At 53.8% G+C, this 22,883-nt stretch overlaps 1 protein-coding gene across 1 annotated transcript; it reads left to right on the top strand.

Annotated features, from left to right (window-relative positions):
• Positions 1 to 11,673: 11,673 nt before the first annotated feature.
• On the top strand, positions 11,674 to 21,819 carry SPARC (secreted protein acidic and cysteine rich). Its single transcript, XM_084215688.1, has 10 exons — positions 11,674 to 11,799; positions 17,672 to 17,740; positions 17,917 to 17,967; positions 18,117 to 18,201; positions 18,619 to 18,740; positions 18,945 to 19,065; positions 19,249 to 19,382; positions 19,527 to 19,675; positions 20,238 to 20,386; positions 20,576 to 21,819. Exons 2-10 carry the CDS (start codon positions 17,684 to 17,686, stop codon positions 20,602 to 20,604), a joined length of 897 nt encoding a protein of 298 aa, XP_084071814.1. The 5' UTR covers positions 11,674 to 11,799; positions 17,672 to 17,683; the 3' UTR covers positions 20,605 to 21,819.
• The last annotated feature ends 1,064 nt before the right edge of the window (positions 21,820 to 22,883 follow it).

Here is a 22,883-nt window from a genome sequence, read left to right as displayed (position 1 = left end):
TGTTACATGGTTCCATGGGGGATTTATTACCAAAAGATGGGGATTTTCTAGTCTTACTGTGCTTTTAAATGTTTGCTGTAAGAAACAGCCCAGCCCAGGCTTCCACCTTCGCTTGCCTGCCTGTTCCCAGCCCAGAGGCAGAGGTGGGAGGTGATGAGCACCATGAGTGATGGGCTGGTGGCAGGATCATACCCCCACACTTTTGGGATCAACATCAGCAACGTTGCCCTGAGCAGCTGCTCTTTGAGCTAAATCTGGGCTCTGGACCTGGGAGTTGCCCCGGGCTGGGTGTTCAAAGTCAAAAGCATCACCTGAAGTGGTCAAACATCTCTGTAAATGATGTGTCCCTCAGAAGGACTCCAAACTGGTTGGAAAAAGCTTGGTGGTCTCTCTGAGCTAAATGTGCTGGTCTTGAATCTTTTCAATAAGGTCTGCAAAGACCCAATCTGCCTCAACTGGGCTGTGGCCCCTCTGTGCTGGGTGATTTGCAGAACTGTCCCAGTGCAGCACTGACAAACAGAGCAACATCAAAGGCCTGGCTGGTTGCCAGCTCCCCTGTTGATACATGCAGATTCCCCGAGTGATTATCACAGGCAGTTTCCACATTGCAGCATCCAAAGCAGCAAAACACACAGGGACCTGACAGACTCCCCCTCCAAGACTGTGGCAGCATAAATAGAAAAAAAAACACCCAACAAATCAAACAAACAAAAAACAGGCTTAATTAAGGACTTCAAGAGCAGGAAATGTGCACACGTGTGCTTGCCAGAGCACAAATATTTTCTTTTGGAGCTGCTTTCTCCAAGGGTTCAGTAAGGTGATGGAGGCTGGGTTACAGAGCAAGGGTAGCAAACAGTTCCCATCCCCTCCGGAAGGCAGCGGCCACAGGGCACTGCTGTTCTGCATCCTTCCCCATGCTCCAGCCTTTGGCTTTGGGCTCCCACAGTATATACTGAAGCTATTCAACCATTTGGCTAAAAGCAGATGGGGAGGGAGAGAAAACAAAGTCAAACGAGAGGGAGAAAGGCAGCTTTTGTGCAGCCTCTGTTTGCAAAAGACAGCCCAAGCCCCTTTTGGACTAAGGTTTAATTTATTGGGCTCTGGAGAGCCGAGGTTCACAGCCCCACAGCTGCTGCAGGCAGTGGCACATTGGGGCAGAGGCAGGGAAGAGGGGTGGGAGCCAGCTCTGATAAGTGAGCAGCTCCCTCAGAGGGGCTGTGGGATGCCCAGGACACGATGTGATGACCCTGGCTGCTCTGGGGAGAGCAGATCTGCCCTCTTGACTCTTCTGCTACAAGGGCCTGTCCAGGTCCTCTTAAGGGATGACAGAAACTGGTCTGCACAAACGGGAGCCTTCAGCCTGGCCCTTCCTGCTATTGTCCCTCTGCCCATCATGTCTGTTCCTGAGCACCTCCCAAAGCACTGCTGGGTGCTGCAGAGCTGCCTTCACGTTTCCTCTTCACCACTCCACACTAGTGGGTTGCTGTCACTGGGGCAAGACACACTGGGCCAGAAGAGAGATCTTGCAGCATTTCAGACTTTTCCACAATTCCCATCTGGCATGACATTCCTAGGGCAGGACCATCTATCTCTCAGCCCATCTGTGACCTGCTCACCTATTTTCAACAGATGGGTGAGAAAATGCTAAAACAACAAACACAACTCATCCCCTTGTAAATGAAAGGAGATGCCTGAATGGAGAAGGAATCCACTGTGTGCAAGTACCCTCCTGTTCCATCTCAGATGGAGCAATTTCCCCCCCCCTGAAGCTCCTGCTGGGCTGTGGGCAGAGCTTGGCCCGCAGAAGCCAATGTCAGCAGGGTGCACAATGCCTGGCAATGACAACAGGGGCCTCGAGCTTAATCTGTTCTGCACAGCTTCAAAAAGCCCCATCCCACACAGCTATTGTCAGGGTGATCCCATTGATTGCATCATCAGTCTGCCTGGGACACGGGGCTGTCTCCAGGGCCCAGGGTGGGGGTGCCTGGGGAGCAGCTCTGGTGTCCCTGGGGCTGTCCCAGGGTCTGTGGACAAAGCCACAGTGCAGGCTTGTGCTGTCCTGCTCTACAGATAGAGCCTGAGGTCCTTTGGCTTTTCCCTTGCCTTTGTCAGCTGGCTATTATTATTATTATATTATTATTTTATTATCCCCACAAAGGCATGGGACACAGGGTCTCCCTTTGGTGGAAGAAACTCTGACATCAGCATTTGCATCTCTATTTCCCTGTGTTTTTTCCTTCCCCTGCATCTGTCCAGTGCTCCATGCTTGTGCCCTCCCAGGAGCAGCCAGCAAAGCAGGGAGCTTGGTGGGAATGATCCAATTTCCAGGGCAACTGGGACGGGACTGAGTCCAGAGTGTCCTCGACTCACAGAGCTGCTCTTATTTCTCCACAGTTTCCTCTCCATTTGCTTTCTTAATTCAGCCTGTCCTTTGCCAGGGAAGAGGCCAAAAAAGCAGAGATGTGGCACATCCAGAGTCCTCCCAGCTGGCTTTACAACTGCTGGGGCATTTTTAGCTTTCCAGTTTCAGGAGCAGCCCTCCAAGCTTGCCTTGCCCTCAGGTCAAAATGTGTCAAAGCATGGTCAAAGGAAGAGCATAGGAAGGCAGGAGGCCAGCTCTGGCTCTAAAGGCTCTGTGCTGAGCTTCTCACCAAGGGTACATGTGCAGAAGACACAGATGTGTATCCCCAGGTATGAATCATCATCCTTTGCCACTAGTGCTGGTCACCTCTGCTATGAACAGCTGAAGATACAGGTCCTGGTGTGTCCAGAAATCAACTCAGCAAAGTGTCTCCCACCCCCTCCTGCCATACCCTTGCTTTCCTTCCCCCGGCAGAGAACTGCTCACAATTCCTCCAAACAGGGTCTCAGCATGCCAGTGGGATGGCACGGGCTCAGCTGCACCCCAGGCCTTGCCAGAAGCCAAGACCCCTTCCCTGTGGGCCACCCAGAGATCCAATGAACAGCAGGAGCTGCCCTCTGGATCAATGCTGAAGAGCCACTTTGAGGCAAAGGGAGCTGGGCATGAACTGCTCTTTGCCATGGAAAACAATAGACCCAACCCAGTGCTAGAGGGTTTTAAAATTCATCCCTAGAGCAGGATAATGCTGAAAACCTCCAGCTGTTATTTCCAGATTTGCAACCCCAACAGAGGAGCAGCCAATTCTTGCCAGAGCAGCAAACTTGTTTGTGTGTCTGCATAAAACTGACAGCCAGGCATTGCTCCCCACGCTGGCATTGTCCCCCTGTCCCCAGCTGTCTCAGCCTCACAACATGTGGGGAGCAGGAGGGAAAGTGTCCCTGTCCCAGCTGCAGAGGGCCCTCCCTGGGTTGCAGGGCAGACCTTGCTCCAGGGCTGGGGGCAGCAGCTGGAGCCCCCCCAGACACACCAGGCTGGGACCACACTCCAGATGTGGCCCTTGGTAGGTGCAAAAAGAGGGGCCAAGAGTTGAGATCTCGCTCCTCCCTCCATTTCTTCCACAGCCCCCAAAATTTCAGGGAGAGGGATGAACTTTCTGATTCCACTGGAAAAGGTTGAACACAGAGAGATTTGGGGAGGGGTCAGAGAAAGAAGTGTCACTTCTCATCCAGCCTTTTCACTTTCCATCCAGAAGCAGCACAGATTCCCTTGGTAGCACTCACTATTTCTAATGCCTTGGAGAAAAACCAGCATGAATGGCCGGGTCTTGAGAGAGATGGCATCAGTGTCAGGCCAGGCACACCTCAGGCAATGAGGACCTCTGTTCTTGGTGGTTGCAGAGGATAATTTTTAAAGGTTCCTTCCAATCCAAACTCTTGTATGGTTCTGGGATTCTCCAGAGTTGCCTGGGGGAGAGGAGAAGGAAAGGAGCCCATGGGCACAGGCAGGAGCCAAGCTCCCTCAGCAGCTGCCCAGATGCCCCCACTGCCCACAGCTCCATCAGCCTCTGTGTGCACTAGTGAAGGAACAGAGGAACATCCCCACTGCAGGTTTGGTGCCTGCATCCAGCTGGGGGGCCTTCAATAATCCTAAAGCATAGTGCTGCCTCCCTCCTGTTTTGCAGCTGAGTACCTCCAGAGGGGCCCAGACAATTCCCTGCACCACCATTGAGAAAGCTGCTGTTTCCATAATTTTCCAGTTCCCACCTTTTCCCCCTAAGTGAACAACAGAATATTTTGAATGTTCATGCCATTAAAAATCCACTGCAGTAATCCTGGTAGCAAATCCTGGGTAATCTTGCTCCCTGGGGTGACATGGGCAGGCACAGGAGAGAGATTGCAGTGGGTACATGTGGGCATGTCTGAAGTTAAGGAACTGGGGGGGTGACATCACCAGTGCTTGTCTCATCTCAGAAATTTTCTGGTTAGTCTTTGCAGATGCCTGATACAATTAATGTTCATTAGCAGTCTCACAGCATTATCACACAGGGGAGAGTCCAGTGTTCTCTCTCTCTCCCACATTTCAGGAAGGATGTTTTCTCTCTGCTTTTCCCATAAAATAGAAGCTTAAAGGGGACTTCTCCAAATCTGACAGGGTTTTTTTAAACTGTGATTTTGGTCCCTCCCTCTCCTTAAACAGCTGCTGATAACATATGCAGGGCATACAGCTGGGGAAGCACTGCTAATTTTAGCAGCAGCTCCTGAGGGAGGACCCTGCTCTGGCCAGGCACAGGATGGAAAGTCACAGCGTTTGCTCAGGGCCCCACACAACCCCTCTATTTTGGGGCTGCCCACGTCCCACGTTGCCCCAAGCCCACAGACACAGCGTGGCCTCAGCCCGAGCCTTCCCACAGCCCAGCTGCTGCTGCCGCAGTGCCGCTCTGCCAAACCCCGGCCAGAGGGGATGGAGGTTTCTGAAGGGAAGTAAACAAGCTGCAGGGCTAAATTGAGATCCCCACAACTCACACACTGAAGCACTGATGGAAGAGGTATTTTCTGCCCACATATGTCCGCTGTGTTTTCATGCACCTAAGGGGGTTGTGTCCTCTCAGTTTCCTTTACTCCCTGATCAGTGAAATTCCATCAAGCTCCACACAGATGATGAGAATGATTCCTCCACTGACTGGCCCTTGCAAGGGCCTATACATGGCCTTAAAGATCTGCATTGCTCAAGGTAAGAAGACTTTAAGGAACTTGAACTCCCCAGAGTAAAATCCACACTGGACAGGGGAGCTCAGAGAGGTTCAAAAGTGCACAGGAGATGATCTGAAAGGAGACAGCAAGCAGAGATGGTGTGGAGGTCAGTGCTTGCACTTGGTGTTAGCCTGGAATGGCCATGTTTGTAAATCACAGATGCCAAAATCCCAGAGTGGTTCCCAGCACTGCCCCTACCAGCCCTGCCTGCCTGACCCTACAGCCCTTCACACAGATCCTGCGTGACAGGGGTGGCTCAGGCTCACAAGATATCCAAAGTCTTGTCAAAACTATTTCCTACTGTCTCCCCCAATATCTTCTTTACCAGCTTCTAAGGCTGCCTGTGGCTAGCTATGGTGGTGCAACCCCAGTGGGCAACCAAGCACCAACACTTGTTTTTTCCTCTGTAGCCAATCCTCCCAAATGCATTTTGCCAAAACCAATCCCATTTTGCCTCCTCTGAGGGACACCCTGTTTATGGAGCCTCCTGCATCCAGCAGCCTGTCTGGTACCTTTCAAGCCAGAGCTTGTTCTAAAGTGAGCTCAGCTGGAGCAGAAAGTGGCAGAGCAATGGACAGAAAAATGTGCATTCTCAGGGCAGATGGGTGCAGGCTCAGCCGGGGGTGGCCCAAGCACCTCAGGCACCTCAAGTACTGTGGATGCTCCAGCACAGCTCAGCTCCCACCCAGGGATGCTGTAGTTCATCCACCAGCAGTGCAGGGGGATGTGGCCCCTGGGGATGGCTCTGTCCGGAGCCTTTCCCGGCTTGTGTCACCGCTGCGCAGAGGGCAGGGATGGAGGGATGGGGAGGAGCAGGGAGCGGGGAGGGCGCACACACCGAGGCACTGTGAGCGGGGCAGGGCTGCCCGGGAGCCGGGATGTTTTCATTGGGTTTTGCCAGCAGCGAGGGTTAAAAGGAGGACACTAAAGTCCTGTTCTTCAGCCTCCACGGGGAGCTGCTAAACTTTCCAGGCTTCAGCTCAGATTCCAGCCTGCCTGTCACAGTGTGCCTTGCCCTCGCCAAGACCGGCTTTTGCTCCTTGTTGCCTCCAGCGATGCACAAGCCTGCAGTGAAGGCAGCCCTCGCTTACAGCGTTCTCAGCTGCTGGATCCTGGGAGCAGCGAGGATTCCTTATGCTCAGAACACCAAACCCTGCTGCCTGCTTTGCCTCAGTTGCATTCCCAATCCATAGCAGCTCCCACAGAGGGGTACTTGAGGACCTGCAGTTCATCTTCACATACATCTCAGATAACAATTCTTCAATTGTTTATAAGACTTTAATAAATACAAACATAATTATTACAGATTATTACTGCAAAACCCTGAAAATTTCATGGTTTACAACTCAAAATGAAAATGAAGCCCCATCACTGCTTGGCCCCACTGGACACTCACCAGCCAAACCACTGCACCACGATCCCAAAGGGGAGCCTTGTAAATGGGCTCCCAGCATAGACATGGCCCAGAAAAAGCATTGTTTTCATCCCTTAGGTGAAAGCTGGTGTGGCTGATTAAATTAAAAAGGGTTTTGGGGTGAGCGGCCAACTCATCTGAGAATCAAGCTTCTCTTAGAGGACCTCACAATCATGACTCAAAAAAACCAAATGGAGCTGGCCCCAGAGAGCCTTGTGAACCCTGGAATTTGCCTTTCTGGGCTTTTCCTCACCCATGGTTATTGCCACTACTTTCCAGATGACATTTGATGTTCTGAGGCTGCCACAGCTTCACCTGGGTACTCCCATCAAAGCTGCCCTTTAGGCTGTGTTTCTCCATGGAAAAGAGCTGCCACTGCAACCCAGGAGCTTCCCTCCCCACAGGTCCCAGGGGCCTGAGAGTGGATTCCTGTTTATTTCCTCAAGCAGTTCTATTCATATCCTTCAAAAGCTGCCAAACCGCATCTGTCGGGCTCGAGAGGACTGAAAAGTGCATCGTAGGTAAACACCAGGAACAAGGTGGGACTACCTGGAGTTAGCAGCACCTCCCTCCTGGAAGTTTTATTTCACCTTCTGCAAGTCACAGGCGCAACTCCAGCACCAGGTCTCAAGCAAGAGTAGAGTTGGGCTGAGACTCCCAACTGTAATTCAGGCACTCAACATCCCTGTGCCCAGGATGAGCAGGGAACAGCCCTGGCAGCAAGGGAGGACATTGGGATGGACATTCAGGTTCTTTGGACACTGTAGGTGCTGGGGTGGCACCAAGCTCAGCCATGCTGGGTGTGCCTGGGAGTTTCAAATCAGCTGAGGAGGTGTCCTGCCTGCCAGTGCCTGCTGTGATGTCTCCAGGCAGGGCTGTAGGGACTCTGCCACAGGGACAGAGTGGGGGCTGCAGCCAGAGGGGTTCTCTCTGCCACCCTTTCTGGGTGTTCAGATGGATGCCCAGGAGCAACATCCTGGGCAGTGCAGGGCCAGCTGCAGCACACAGAGCTCCAGTCTTGCACCACAGCTGAGGAAGGTGATGGATTTTACTCCCCTGCTTCTTTGACCTCAGTTTGGTTTCAGGGAGGACAGACAGGCTTCTCCCAGGCCTGCAGCCCCACACATTTTTAAATGAGTGAGATGATAATGCAGGGAGAGTTTGAAGGAGAAGGAGGAGAGACCTTCCCTATGGGGCATGGAAGAGCCTTCCACCAGAGACCCCTGGGACAGCTGTGAGAGTCCACACACCTCATGGGAAGAACAAGTCACCCCACAGTAAGCCTGTCCTGCTTTCTAGCTCTGCAGCCTGCTCCCAGGCCATGAGTCACTGCAGAGCCATGCACAGCTGCCTTTCCATCCCCTGCCCTGCTGGATTCCAGCTGAGAATCTGCAATCCACTCCTCCTTCTCCATCTGCTTCTGACCAGCACCCCAGCGCAGGCATCCAAGAGACTGTGAGTGTGTGCTCCATCTAAACCAGGCATCAGCCCCACAGCTCAGCTGAGGGACAGAGTCCTATCCCACTGGGAAGAATTCCTTGCCCCATGCAGGACAAAGACAGCCACTCTCAGGCATGTTCCAAGTGCATTTCAGGTTCATCCTGCCCTGTGCAGATGGTGCTTCCAGTGGCCCTGCATCTGCTTAGTGCAAGCCCAGAGAGCACAGCCCTTCTGCCTCTGATCTGCTTCTGAAATGGAAAAAAACAGAAACCCTCCAGCTGACACACTCCCAGAGAGCAGGAGAGATGGGAAATTCCTGGGATAAGCAGATTCCTCTCTGCTCTGCATTTACTCTCAACTTTTCCTGAGCTGGGTGCTGGGCTCCCACCCCTGCAGCCATTGACTTCCCCCACGCTGCCCTGCACCTGTGAGGAGCTCAGCCTTCAGCCACACAACCAGGGATGAAGACTTAGCAAATTACATTCCCACAGTGGTTCCAGGGCATCCTGTTTATTTATATGCACTTTGGATTCATTGTTTTGCAGCAGCATCCGCCAGAAATTAATGCAGACACATTAGAGAAAAACTCATTAGAGAATCCCTCCCAGAGCAGAGGGAAGGAAAGGCTCCTCACACTGATAGATTTGTGAGCAGGGGACAGCAAGATTATTAATCTACACTTGTATCACTCCTACAGAGTTGCTCACTTGCCTTTTTCTTCATCTCTTACAGCAGAATTGTTCCCCTCTTGGAAAGCACCAGGGCTTTCTCAACTGCACCAGCCCAGATCTGCCCAGCCTGGCTCAAAGCAGGATGAAGAAATTTGGATTTTCATCTGGGGTTAGCTGGAGTTCAAACCACCTCACCCCTCCAGACCTCTTGGCTTTGCTGTAAAATGAGCTCAGGCTCCAAAGGGTCTTGCCCTGTTTGCTGTTTCTGTCGGAGTTTGTGCAGTCACTTGAGCTGGGAGCGAGCACTGGGAGCCCTGGGGTTCATCTGCTGTGCCCAAAGCACCCTCGGGCACAGGTCAGGAGCCTGAGCTGGACCTGCTGCAGCCCTGCCAGGGTTCCTGGGGCTGAAGAGGCCCCTTGGGCAATCTCCTGCCCATCCATTGCCCCAGATGGCATAAGACAGCTTTCTAAATATGTGTGAGGTCCAGTTTTCCTCCTGGCAGCCTGACAGAAAAATCTCCTCTTTGCTGACCCCACTAAGCCTTACAAGAGTGGAAAGGACTTTCCAGGACTTCCTTTGCAAGCCCTCAGTCATTTCTGGAGCTCTTTAAAGCTGCTGAGTTTAAAGAGCCAGGCTGTTGCTCCAGGCGCTTTGTGATCCCCCTCCATCCCAGTGCTGATGCCTGGCACTGTGTCCTTCCCAAGGCACAGGACCTGGCTGTCCCCATCCTGTGCACCATGAGCACCCCTCACTCCCACCCCCGGGCTCACTGGATGAGCCTGGGGGCCATTTCCAGATGTGACTGCAGCACTGCTTTTCGCTCTCACTCAGACCCAGGGCCTAAGCCACCACATCCACAAAGAAATCCCTGCTATAATTATCTCCATGGCACTCTCATTTGTTTAAGCCCTTAGTAGAGGGCTTAACTTCAGGCTGCAGTGCAGAGCAATTGCCACGTTGTCAGTTAGAAAAGTCGTGGTTTCTTTTCTCTTCTTTTTTTTTTTTTTTCCTTCTCTAAAATTTTTTCCAGATGTCTTTTTTTTTTTTTCCTTAGGACAAGAACCAGCAGCAGCACAATTTCAATGCGAGCCGTGACTAATCCACTGCAGAGAGCATTCAACAGCTGTGTCCAGCTCCTTGGGTTAGGACTCAAGCAAATGAGACTTTGGCTTAGGGGATGTGTGACCTCTTGGAGCCAAACTGGACCTACAAGTGGCACTGGGCTGCACCTGGGAGCCACGGACACTTGTGGTGGGAGGACAAGGTGCTCCAGTCGGTTGCATTAAAAGGAGCCATGGAGTCTTAGACACCATCACAAATCCAGCCTCCAGAGGGACCTAGGAGGGTCACATTGAATATTTATGAATGTCTCTGTGAGTCGTATCAACATCCACATACCAGCACTCAGGGATGGCTTTTGGGGAGTGTGCAGCCAAGTAAAGAAATGGGTGAAGAAGATTTTCTTCGCTTGTTCTTTGCCACCGGCCTCCTGAGCTGCCTGATCACAGAGATTGCCTGTTCACTGGGAAGTGATGATGGATTCTCATTAAACCCTCCTCCATTCTTTCCCCTCTGCTTTCCCTTTCTGGGCTGTTTATATTTTTTTCCTTGTTGGCCATGGGATGTTTAGTCTTACCTCTGATCTCTCACATGCAGCAGAAGTGCTGTGAGGCTGGGTGAGGAGTGAGCTGATACAGAGCCACGACACAAAGGCATCCCACAGAGCAGAGAGCCAGCACAGCCTGGCAGGTCATCACGGGCCAGTCCCTGTGCTGACATCTGAATCCTCAGCAACATCAGTGGCAAGAGTTAAGCACCCAGGTCCACATCTCAGCCGTCTCAAAGATAGCACATAATCAAGAATGAGCCCAAACCCCAGGCAGCCAAGACAAAACACAATGTTGAATTTTGCTATGATCTCGGGTGTCCTTCACCCAGCATCCACAATCTCACTGCTGGTGCCCAGATGTCCTCAGTCCTGCTGGCTACACGAGACACCATCCTTCCCTTGCCCTGGAGAGCAGCCCCAGGGTGAGGTTTGATGCCACAGGGGGATCACAAACTGCAAAGAGCTGGATTATCCACAGGGCTCAGGACGGCCCTGTATGGCACAGAGACATTCTTTAGGGATGCCCAAATTGTAGCAATTTTTGGCTACTGGTTCTCCTTTGCAGTGCAGCGCCAAGGCCATGCTGGTGCCGCGGGAGCAGATGCACCTCAGATCCTCTCAGCCATGGAGAGAAGCAAGGAGAGAGGAGCTGGGTTTTCACCCTGGGCAAGGAGAGGAACAGATGGGAAAACTCTACTGCAAACAGCTTTGCTGCTTGGCTGCCTCTGGCTGGGCAGCTGCTCTAGCTGAGTTATGATCTGTAAATAGTGAGTGATGTCTGAAGAGACCACCCAATTCAGCTGAGTGGCAATTCTGGCTGTGGGTTTTGTTCAATCAGTCCAGATCTGCTGGATGATAACAACAACAGAGAGATCACTGTGCTGAGAGTCACATCTACCAGCCCAGCATTTCTCTGCCTACTTACAGCATTTCAGATATGAAATTATCTATCCTCCACATTCTCTGGCTCATTCTTTCCTCTCCCTCTCTACAAGGCAGTCACAGATAGCAGCAATATTAGGAGACAGGATGAAGAAGCAAAAACTGTTTTTCTCTGCATCCCCCTGAGGATGGGAAACACAAGTTCAGGGACTGAGCTACCCCGCTGAGAAATGACAGCATTTAACATTATAATTGCAGCAGGTCGAGGTGCTAAGAGGTGCAAAACCAGGCAGAGAGACGGCATTTCCCCATCCCCGTGTGCTGTCAGTCTGAGAGAGACAGAGAACTGAAAATTCAGTGCAGGCAGCTGCTGTGACAGTGACTGCTGGGAGGGCTGTGCTGGGGACTGGTCTGTCCCTGACAGGGACCCTTTGATTTTCAGCTTGATTTCTCTGGTCTATCCTTTGGAGGCAGGCTCAGGGACTGCCCACTGGGAAGCGGAGGAGAGGAAGAGACCGATTTGGAAAGCCGGAGAGGAGGAGGAGGGGGAGAGGCAGAGGGAAACCCAGCCCACCCTTTGGCTTCCTCCTGCCTCCTTCTAAAACTTGCAGATTCCTCCAGCCTGTCCAAGCGCCTGAAGTTCCCTCAGCCGTGCTGCCGGGACTGCGAGGTATGGCCCGAGCTTCGCGATTGTCTTTGCTGTGCTTTTCCTCCCGACACGGGGGTCCCACAGCCCCACTCGTGGGGGTCCCGGGACCCGCTGTCCCAGCCCGGGGAGTCCGTCCAGTGCTGGCCGTGCGTCACTCGGGATGGGGAGCTGGACGCTCTCCACCCCAAGCGGTGCATTTAGAGACCCCTCCTGACTTCACCCCCTTCTCCTCTTCCCAGCATTTCCCCTTCTAAACTGACTCTGACTCAATTTCGCTGACAGAACTTTAATGCTTTGGTGGCATCTGACTGTAAAGGTTTAACTTGCCCTCATTCTTCTCTCTCCTCCCTTTTTCCCCTCTGTGTTTTCAGCTGGTGGGTAGTTCTTTAGTGAGATCCATGACACCAAGGTCTGGGCACATCAAACCAACCTGCAGAGAAAATCAGATGTAGTTACGAACAGTCCCCACTTCTCCCAGCCTGAGGTGTGTTGGCAGGTGATGTTTTACTCACCAGAGTATCCAGAGGAAGGACAAAAGAGCTGCTGGCTTCATGTCAGCGGTTTTATTTTTTTCAGTGCAGCCGGTCCTTTTTCTCCTTTGAAAAAAAAAAAAAAAAAAAAAAAAGACACTCGGCTTTTTGTTCCAAGCAAACTCAGAAAGCCTTTCAAGTCTGCTGCCCTGGCTTGCCAAACTCTGGCTGATCGACTGTTAGGGAGACGGAGATTGCCGGAGAGGAGGAGCAAAGCTCTTTCGGGGTGGTTTTATTTTTCAAGTTTTAAGCACTTGGGTTCCGTCAGCCACAATTTTAGGTCCACATAGAAGAGACGAGGGCTCGTTTCCTTTAAAGGCAGCCGCTGTCCTTCCCGGCCCGCTGACGTGACAGTCTCACTCTGCTCTTTGTGTCCCTTCTCTGAGAAAGCATCTGGCCAAAAAAAAAGGGAAATTTAACCGGTTGGGGGCTGAATCCCCACCCAAACCGAAAGGCAGAGGTTTCAAGCCGGAGTGAAACCGGGGGTACCGGCAATGTCAGCAGTACTCCCGAGTCCTCAGAGGCGACCAACTTGAAACGGCCCAGAAACTCAGCATCCCTCCGAAAGGACAGAAGTTAATTGCAGCCGTTTGTTAGGGTCGACCAGACGAGTTTTAAGTGGAAAAGAAAAGCTGTGGCGTCCGGCTCAGCAGCTAAAGCCAAGCCATTGTCTGCCACATAGGCAGGAGCAGGGGTGCGGGCGGTGTTGGGAGGGGGAAGAGCAGGAACAAACTTTTCGAACTTTTTTTCAAACCCTCCCTTCCACAACACTCCGCTCTTCCATGACTCAGCCTCAGAGGAATGTCGGCTCCCATGGAAACCTTTTCTGGGTCCTCTGGTCCGAGGGATGTCGGGGCTGTTATCGCTGGAGCGCTTGTGGCAGGGCAGGTCCAGGGAATGCTTTGGAGCCGGTTTGCATTTTTGCAGCATATTTATCGGACAGTTTATTCTCTGCCTCCTTTGTGGAGCTGTGCGGGACCAGCTGGTGGCACCCCCGGGGCCGGAGGGACCTCCCGCACCTGGCACAAAGCGTCCGGGCTGCTTTTGACACTGCCTTAGGTCCAGCCCGCAGAAAAGGAAAAGCTCCGGCAGGACAGCAAAATTCTGTCTCGCCTGTCTGCACAGGGCTCATCCATGAGCGGCTGCCTGCAGCCCACGGCACATCCAGGCTCTTCTCTTGGTACTAATTTAAATGTTTTCCGTTATGGATTCGATCTGTAACCTGGAGAAACTATGGCAGCTTCGGCACACAGCTGTGATGGGGCTGGGCTCTTGCAGTGGTACCAACACACCCCGTAAGATCTGAGCATTTCTGAACTCACACAGAGCTCACACAGAGCTGCTCAGCTCCCAGCACAGGGAATGGCTTCACACAGTGCTGTGGTGTAGCCGTGTCTTTAGTGACTCTACACGGGAGCTAAAGGGAATTTCACTTCCATCTAAACCTTGCCTGGCTCTCTGAGCCTGCACAGTGTGTGAGAGGGGTCTGTGCAGGTGGCAGGGGCCAGGCTGGCTTCTGCCCAGTCCCCTACCCTGCTCCCCAGGCACCCAGGGCAGCTGCAGCACATCTGGGCAAGCCAGCACTGAACGTGCAGGGACCTGTTCAGCAGGGAGCTTCATGGGAACTCACGCAAACATCTCCGGCTTCAAATGGAATTTCAGCCTGGGAGTGGCTGCTGAGTAAAGTTTAGAGGGTCTTGCCTGCACAGGGAGGGCAGGGCAGGCAGTGGGGACCCAGGCCTGGTGTTGTGACTCTGTGGGGGTCACACTTGGTCCCCCATCTGCACCTTCAACACTGGGACCCCAGTTGGGTTTGGCAGAATCTTTCTAGACCAGCTTTGCCTTGACACTCAGTGTGAGGTGGGGGAATGTCAGATCCTCCAGAGGCTTGGAGGAGCAGTGAGCAGAGGAGGCTGGGTGCAGGAGGGAGCTGAGGCACGGCAGGGCTGTGCCCCCCATTCCTGCCCCCGTGGCTGCAGTGGGAGGAGGCAGCAGAGCCCCTCTCTGCCCGGGTTAGCAGGGGTGGCAGCCGGGGTGAGGAGGAGCTGTCCAAGTGGCCAGGGAGAGACTCCTCCCCACGCTAACGTGGCATCCCAAAGGGCTTACGCAACCCTGGCCAGGGCCAGCGCCACATGGACCCGGCTCTGCCATCCATGGAGCCTCTCCTGGAGGCTGCACCCGCCACATCAGGGTCCTCCCCAGCCCACAAAGGGCCCAGCTGGGGTCCCCAGGAAAGACCCAGGGGCACAGACAGTGCATCACTGTGGGGAGCATTCCCCATCAGGAGGAGCTGATGGTGGTGCCACAAGCTTGGGGGGTGAAGAGTTCCCTGAGCAGCTGGCTCGGGGTTTATGGAGGGGCTGAGGGTCAGGCTCTGACCTCTCTACACCCCATGGTTTCCTTCTCTGGGATATGGCTGTGAAATGCAATGAGCAGCTGGTGCTGAGGGCCATGCTGGAGAGGTGAGCCATTGGGAGGGGTTTGGGGGAGCCCCCAGACTCTGTTTAAAGAGTGACTGGGAGCTGAAGTCCCCATGTAGGATGCAAGTGGGATCAGGTCTTAAAAAATCTGCACAGCCCATGGGTCCTGCAGCCCATGGTGCCCTGTTGCCTGCTCAATCCACAGCATTCAGGAGGGCAGGCCTGAGGAGAGGGTGGTGACCATGGAGCTTCTCTTATTCTATACTCAGCAGCACTTTCTGTGCTGGCTTCCAGCATCCTGCAAAGTGCTGGTGCCTGTTGATTCCTTCAGGATGCAGAAGGGCCTAAGTCCCTGCTTGCTAAAATCTTTTTCCCTGTTTTCTTCTGTCCAAAATGACCTCCTGGCTGTACCCCCCTTGCTGCCCTCTGCCCTCCATAGGGCTCACAAAGCAGTGCCAGGCATTCCCAGTGCAGAGCCTCTCAGGGATCCTCCCAAGTCCCTCAGCTGGGGGATGGATGCTGAGCTCCGGGTGTGGCCCAGCTGCCAGCTCCAAAGAGCATCCTCTTGCATAGCAGGACCATGGTTGCTCCACAAGGAGGGAGACTTGCACCATGGACCATGTTATCCTGCTGGAGCAACCCTGTGTGCAGGGCTCCTGAGCTGTTATTTCAGGACTTTTGGCCACCAGGCATTCAGGAATGACCATTTGCAACCCAGCCAGGGGCTGACAGACTCTGTAATGTCCTCACTGCACAGCTTTGCCTTCAAAAAGTTGTTATTTTATAATAAATTTGTTTTACCATCTAAGGCACAAGACAGCTCTGCAGAGGTTGTTTGCTCAGACTTTTTCATGCTCCTTCTTCCTCCAAACACAACACTGGCAGCTCCAACTGTCTGCTGGCTCCTAGCAAACACCTAATTCCCTGACCCCACTTACTACATGCCCAGACTTTGAAATTCAAGGCTTTTTTAAAGCTTGGGGAAATGATCTAAGATGGCCTTGGCATGGGGTTGGATTCCTCTTAGTTCCACCTTCCACATGTGCAAGCACTGCCCTCTCCTACAGGCTGGGCACTGCCCAGTGAGCATCACTGAACCTCAGAGCACCTTCCAAAGCAAACAAGCCCCTGGGAGAAGCCCAGGAGGAGCCTTTACTAGCCAGGGGATACTAGCAAGGAGGAGATAGCCAGATCACCTGTACTTTTCCACCTCACTCCCCAAACAACCCTTGCAGAAAGAAAGAACCAGTGATCTCTGCTGGCAAACGCTGGCAAAGCTCACAGAAACCTCCAGAAAAATCAAGACGAGAGGAAGGGACAGCTCACACCAGCAGGAGAGGTGAGAGCTGCTCAGCTGCAGCCTCAACAGCCCCTAAGAGCTCATCACCCCTGCCTACAGCCCCAAAGAGCTCATCACCCCTGCCCACAGCCCCAAAGAGCTCATCACCCCTGCCCACAGCCCCAAAGAGCTCATCACCCTTCCTCACTGCCCCAAGAGCTCATCACCCTTCCTCACAGCCCCAAAGAGATCATCACCCCTGCCCACAGCCCCAACGAGCTCATCACCCCTCCCCTTCACGCCACCACAGCAGCCATCCCCACCACCCCCTCCCAGCCCTCTGACATCCCAAAAAAGCCGCCCTCCATTCCCTGACCCCTCTTTTGCACAGACACCCCACTGGAGGCTGGGTGAGGTCCTGAGATTGGAAAGAGGATTTTCTCCGAGTGGCCAAACCTCTCTAAATCAGGAAGCAGAGCCCAGCTGGGTGGGTGCCCTGGCAGCACAGCTTTGGTGTGACTTTATACCCAGAGAGGAAAAGACTGCAGTGACACTGGATACCCTGGGAGAGAAGAAGAGAAGGAGAGAAGGAGAGAAGGCGAAACCTCGTCCAACGCTTTCTGTCCCAGCAAACCCCTGTCGGTGGCTGCCCCCAGGGCGGGCTGTGGTGCAGGTGGAGTGGAGCAGGGCAGGCGGAAGGGAAGGCTTGGCAGGGGCACGGGTCCCCTCGCTGGCAGGAGAGAGGACAGGGGTGTTCCAGTGTCCCCGCAGGCGGAAGGAGCGGGCAGCCCCCGCGGGCAGCAGCGATGCCAGCCGCATACTAAGCGGGCAGCTGAGCTCCTCTCCGCCCGCACACAGAGCGCTCAGCCCTGCCAAACAGGAACCGGGGGGGACAAGGACACGGGGATGCCACCAGCTGTGCTCTCCTGGCTCACACCCCAGCCGGTGCCTCTCCTGCAGGGGCTCTGCAACAGCCCAGAGAGGGAGGGTGCAAAGGGCTCGTCCTTCTGGAGCTCGTCTCCCTGCAGGACACAACCCCAAAGTGTCTTGGATCCCTCAAACCCAGTCTGGAGACCCTCAGGTCTGAGCAGGAAAGGGAAAAACAACAGACACCCCAACATTTTGGGGTGCTGGGGATGATAGACTGGTCTCTGATACCCTAGGGATGTCTGTGTCCATGGGGAAAGGGGTTTTCTAAAGGATTTCATTCACAAGAACTCTGTCTCATTGTCTCTCTGTTATCTCTTTCCTTCATCTACTTCCATATTTATTCTGATTGGCAACTAAGATGATAGAGTTCCATTCTTTGTACCTGGCACTCATATCAGGGGATTTTTAACATGAAAAATGTGGGGGGATTGGTGAAAAAAAAACCCTCTAGATAAGAAAGAGCCATTTTGACTGTGATTTTCCTAAAGGCATCCAGGAGAGCAACAGACATCTAAACCCCACTGTCTCATTTTGCAAAATCAAACGAATTTATCTTGGAAACACAATTTGGCCCAAGGTTTTGGCTAGAAAAGCCAGCATGTGGGTCTGTAACACTGAACAGATGAGGCAGGAAATGGAGAGAACGCCTTCCTCGACGTGTCTGCTCAGCCTGGAGCCCAGCAGCACACAGTGGCCTCCTTCCTCATCCCTCTTTTTCCTCTGCTTTATTCAAGGTCTGCTGAAAGATGAGGGCCTGGATTTTCTTCCTTCTCTGCCTGGCAGGCAAAGCCCTGGCAGCTCCGGTAAGTGCAGGAGACAGCAGAGCCTCTGCTGCTGGGATTGTCCCTCTGGAGCAGCCAAGGGGATTTGCTTTTGTAACAAATACTGAGGAATGAGGGACAACTTGAGGGTGGCCCTACTGCCTGTTCCAGTGGGTTGCCCCCCTTGGACCCTCACTCATGTGCATTTTCCTCTGCAGCAGGAGGCTCTGCCCGATGAGACAGAGGTCATCGAAGATCCCACCACAGAGGTAGGCGGTTCTACCCTCCTCACCCTACTCCTCAGCACCCACTGCTCTGCAAAGAGCATCTCCAAAGCTCTGGGGAGCCATGGGGGCTGCTCTGAGCCCCAGGATCTGGGGCTGTGCACCAACAGCAGAAACACCAACCTCTTTTGCAGGAGCCCGTGGGGGCTAATCCTGTCCAGGTTGAGGTGGGAGAGTTCGAGGAACCCACAGAGGATGTAGAGGAGATTGTTGCAGAGAGTAAGTCACGCTTCCCCTGCCCTCCAGCTGGCAGGGACACTGTCCCCTCCCTGTGTGTGGGAGCTTTAACCCCGCCAAACAGTGAGGGGCTCCTTTGGGAAGGGCTGTAGCACAAGGACAATGCCAGCCTGGATGTACATTCAAAGCAAGAGGCACATGGCCTTCTCCAGCCCAGGGCTCTCTGCAAGCCCATCTTTGCCACAGAAAAGCCATTGGTGTGGCTACAGAAAGGAGTCCAGGATTAGCCCCAGGGCTAACATGGGCTTCTGTAAACCTTCACATCTTCCCAGTGTGACAACAGATGTGGGGGGGCTGTCCCTGGTGAAGTCCCAGTCTTCCCTCTGTGCTGAGGTGCCCTGAGCATCTCGTGGGAGCTGAGGATGTGGCTGGCTCTGACTTTGCTCCCTCCTGCTCCAGACCCCTGCCAGAACCACCACTGCAAGCACGGCAAGGTGTGCGAGGTGGATGACAACAACTCGCCCATGTGTGTGTGCCAGGACCCCTCCAGCTGCCCCGCCACCGCCGGCGTCTTCGAGAAGGTGAGGGCAGCATCTGCTTGGTGCCCGGGGCAGGGAGGTACCCACATGGGCTTTGCCAGAGATGGTGACATGTGGAGACAGAGTCAGGGTGGCTGGTCCCCATCTGGTGGTGAAGAGGAGCCCTTGCCCACCCCAGGAACAAGCTAAACATCTCATCTGGAGGCTCTCCCTGTCTCTCACGCAGCATCTCCCCTTCCCGTGCAGGTCTGCGGCACTGACAACAAGACCTACGACTCCTCCTGCCATTTCTTTGCCACCAAGTGCACCTTGGAGGGAACCAAGAAGGGACACAAGCTCCACCTGGACTACATTGGACCTTGCAAATGTAAGTGGAGCCACTCCCTCAGACAAGGAGACCCCTAACTGGGCACAGCCCCCATGTTCACAGCCTGGTGGAGAGCAAAGGTCCTGGCAAGGTCAGGGCTGAGGTGGGAGGGCACCGGGGCTGTGTCCAGGGCGTGGAGCTGCATGTGCAGATGCTGCACTGAGCCCTGTGTGTGACTTGCAGTCATCCCTGCCTGCCTGGACACAGAGCTGACCGAGTTCCCCCTGCGCATGCGGGACTGGCTCAAGAACGTGCTGATCACGCTCTATGAGCGCGACGAGGACAACAACCTGCTGACCGAGAAGCAGAAGCTCAAGGTGGGGCACAGGGGAAGGGGTCTGGGAGCTCACTCCCACAGGGGAGGCCAGCACAGACAGGGAGCTCGTCCAGAATGACCTGTGGGATTGAGCCTTGCACCCCATTTCCCTGCTGACACGGCCTCCCCACCTCTCCCATGGCAGGTGAAGAAGATCCACGAGAACGAGAAGCGCCTGGAGGCCGGTGACCACACCGTGGAGCTCCTGGCCCGGGACTTTGAGAAGAACTACAACATGTACATCTTCCCTGTGCACTGGCAGTTCGGGCAGCTGGACCAGCACCCCATTGATGGGTGAGTGCCAGCAGAGCAGGACGAGGACCCCAGAACCATCTCCTACCTGAGGACCAGGGTGATTTGGCAGGAGAAGGTGTCAAGGCAGGGTGGAGATGTGACACAAGTGGGTGGCTGGTGGCAGATGTTGTGGCAAACCAGGCTGGGGTAGAGGCACCTTTGCCTCCCACAAACTGCTCTTCTGTAGGAAGAGGGGCCTCCCCCAGCCCCAGCTGCTCCCACTTCCCTTGCGTGTGGAGTTTCTCTCTTCTCAGATTTACTGTTCTATGACAGTGCCCTAAAATATCTTAGTCCAAAGGCCCTGGGATAACTTCAGCAGCTGAGATAGCAGCTGCTGGCTTAGCTGTGGGCTGCAGATGGGCATGGGAGTGATCACACACTCAGGCCTGTGGGGTGGGGTGGGGGCAGCTGGCAGGGACCCCCAGCTGGTGGCTATTTTGTGACCAGCCCTTGACCCTGGTGACACTCCGTGGCTGATATTGGGAGGGCACAGGGACAGCAGCCAAAGCAGAGAGCTGGGGCCAGCACCTTCCCTCCAGTGAGAGTGTGGTGACCCTGGCAGGTACCTGTCCCACACGGAGCTGGCCCCGCTGCGTGCCCCCCTGATCCCCATGGAGCACTGCACCACTCGCTTCTTCGAGGCCTGTGACCTGGACAACGACAAGTACATCGCCCTGGAGGAGTGGGCCAGCTGCTTTGGCATCAAGGAGCGTAAGTACCCGGGAGGAATGGGGGTGGGAGGAGGCTGAAGAGCACCCCCAGAACCCCCACTGTGGATGAAGCAATGCATGGCAGCCAGCCTGGGTGAGGGGAAGCTGGGGGGAGTGGGAAGGCTGCAGGAACAGTGGGAGCCTGGCAGTATCCACCTCCTAACTTTGTCTCTCTCTTTTCCTTCCACAGAGGACATAGACAAGGATCTTGTGATCTAAACGCTCACCTTCCTGCTCCGCTGCCAACTTTGTCATGTTTTAACCTTCCCACTTCCTTTGGTTTTTAAACTGCTTTTGTTTTGTTTTTCCCTGGGAACAAGGTGCTAATATAGGTCTAAACATATGTAGTAACGGTGCTAAGAGAAATAACAGTCCTCATTCATAGCCTTATCTATCACCACTAGATTACTCACCCAGCTGTTTCCACACGCTCTTACCAGCCTTTTCTCTCTCCTACGTCTTTACTGCCGATTGTTCCTGTGCTAAATATCCGCTCTGCCTCACCATCCGCTCTCAGATCGACTTCTCTTAACTTCTCGCTAACAGCACGTTCCTGGACACTCAGACACAAAACCCTCTCAGCTGATTCACCACCCCAGGCACAGATGCCAGCGAGGGAAGGCAGAGCCAGAGGATGCAGGAGGACTGGGTTCTCAAGCAGAGTAGCTGCAGGTGACATTGTGGCCACCCAGCTCGTGGTAGGAAGGAAGGAGAGGGGTGAGAAAGACAGAGAGTGGTAGGATTTTGTTTTCCTTTTTTTTTCTTTTCCTCCCATTCCCAGGGTTTAGCAGTTATTGGGCACAGAAAAAAAAAAAGATTAACTGAACAAGCAAATAGGGAAGCGCACAGAATTTAAAACAAACAAGATGAAATTATTCCCATCCTGTAAAATCCTCTTGAATAATAAAGGTTTGAAAGTGCTACATGCTTCACCATCACTCAATGACCACGCTGCTGTCGTGTTTTCTGTGTGGCTGCCTGTTCCCCGGGGTGTGTGTGGCTCACCTTGGTGCTGTGATTCAGCTGCAGGTGAGACAAAGCTCTTGGCTCTCCCCAAATCTCAGTGCCCTTAAGCACTTCCCACCCCTCTGTGTGCCTAAATTCCAGCCCTGCTCTTCCAGGGAAGCTTGTCAGACTTGGAAGGGGTATTTCTGCTCAGAAAGTGGCCTGTCTGCCACATGCTCGAGGGAAAGGCTGTAATATTGTTTTCCTGTTGTGGATTTAAGGGATGCAAAGGATGGAAGGGAGAAGGTATTTGGATTTTGCTTTATAAGAGAGGGTCCTGACAGGAGCAAAGTGATGGTTAAATCTCACAGGCTGAGAACCCTTTTTTACCTCTGAATGTTCCCTGTGCCTTATATTATTAAATTCCTGCCACAGTGTGAGCAACCTGATGAGTTTCTGTAATAAAAAATACTGATTTGAAACACTGACAATAAACCAGCCTGCAATGTTCCTCTGTTTCATCCCATTCTGGTGAGAGGGACTGCCCCCTCAACACCTGCCTCATGCACAGGTTCAAGTTGTTACCACAGGTCTCCCAGCCCCAAAAAAGGTTCTGGTTCCAGGTAAGCTGAGGTGCTTCTGCCCATTCCAGCCCATCACTGTAAAGGGCTTGGGGAATATTGGATGGGAAACATACGGGCAGAGAAACATGGGGTCACTGCAGCAGCCAGCACAGACACCCACATGGCTCTCAGGCCCTTGCTTTCATCAGCAATAAAATCCCTGGGAAAGGCAAAAAGGCACGAGAGTAGGAAAATAAACACCCCCATTTGCATGGGCTAAAAATAGCCAAGTGGCAAGAGCTCTGGCTCAGCTGTGAGGTCGCTGCTGACAGCCCCTGTGGAATGTGCTGTGCTCCCAGCAGGGCTGTCAGGTCAGATCCTGCACAGGGTCACCCCTGGCTGCAGAGCCAGGGCAGATCCCACAGGACACACACACTTTGTATGGCCAAGGTGTTTGACCCCCGAGGGAAAGCCGAGCCCAGAGGGGGCAGGTGAAGCAGAGCACCCCTTCCCCCTGGCCACACTGCTGTTAGCCAAGGGGGGCTCTCAGCAGAGACACAGTGAATGCATCCCCACGGTGGGAGCAGCTGCTACACACTGGCAGACCTGACACAGAGACAGGCACCCCTGCAAGAGCCAGCTGGATGTGACCCACCTCCAGGCCTGGAGGGCTGTTGAGAGAAGCTTTGGGCAGGGGAGAGGACAGGAGGACAGGCAGGGGCTGCAGGAGATCAGCCATCCCGTGCAAACCACTCTCCAGTTACTCCCTCTCAGCCAGAAACCCTGGCTCTGCTCCCCTCTGAGAGGCAGCTCCACTCCTTCCAGCTCAGCCCTCCTGCCAGTGCCACCAGACAGGCACGGGAGCTTGGCTCCTGTGCAGGGGAAGGCTGTCCAGCCCTGCTCTCCCCTGCCTTCCCCTCTGGTGCACGAGTCAGCCCTGAGTCCCAGCGAGCTCAGGAAAGCCAGCAGGCTGCACCGGGAGAGCTGGGT

The sequence above is a fragment of the Fringilla coelebs genome (assembly GCF_963513975.1).
Source record: "Fringilla coelebs genome assembly, chromosome: 15".
NCBI lineage: Eukaryota > Metazoa > Chordata > Aves > Passeriformes > Fringillidae > Fringilla > Fringilla coelebs.
Note: the sequence above shows the minus strand (reverse complement) of the source record. Positions and strands in the feature narration are given on the sequence as shown.

Excerpts from the sequence above, each read along its gene's own strand:
- SPARC (XM_084215688.1), top strand. The coding sequence starts at position 17,684 with ATGAGGGCCTGGATTTTCTTCCTTCTCTGCCTGGCAGGCAAAGCCCTG. Across the intron at positions 19,066-19,248 it reads CTACATTGGACCTTGCAAAT|TCATCCCTGCCTGCCTGGAC; the intron begins GTAAGTGGAGCC and ends TGTGACTTGCAG. Across the intron at positions 19,676-20,237 it reads GACCAGCACCCCATTGATGG|GTACCTGTCCCACACGGAGC; the intron begins GTGAGTGCCAGC and ends TGACCCTGGCAG.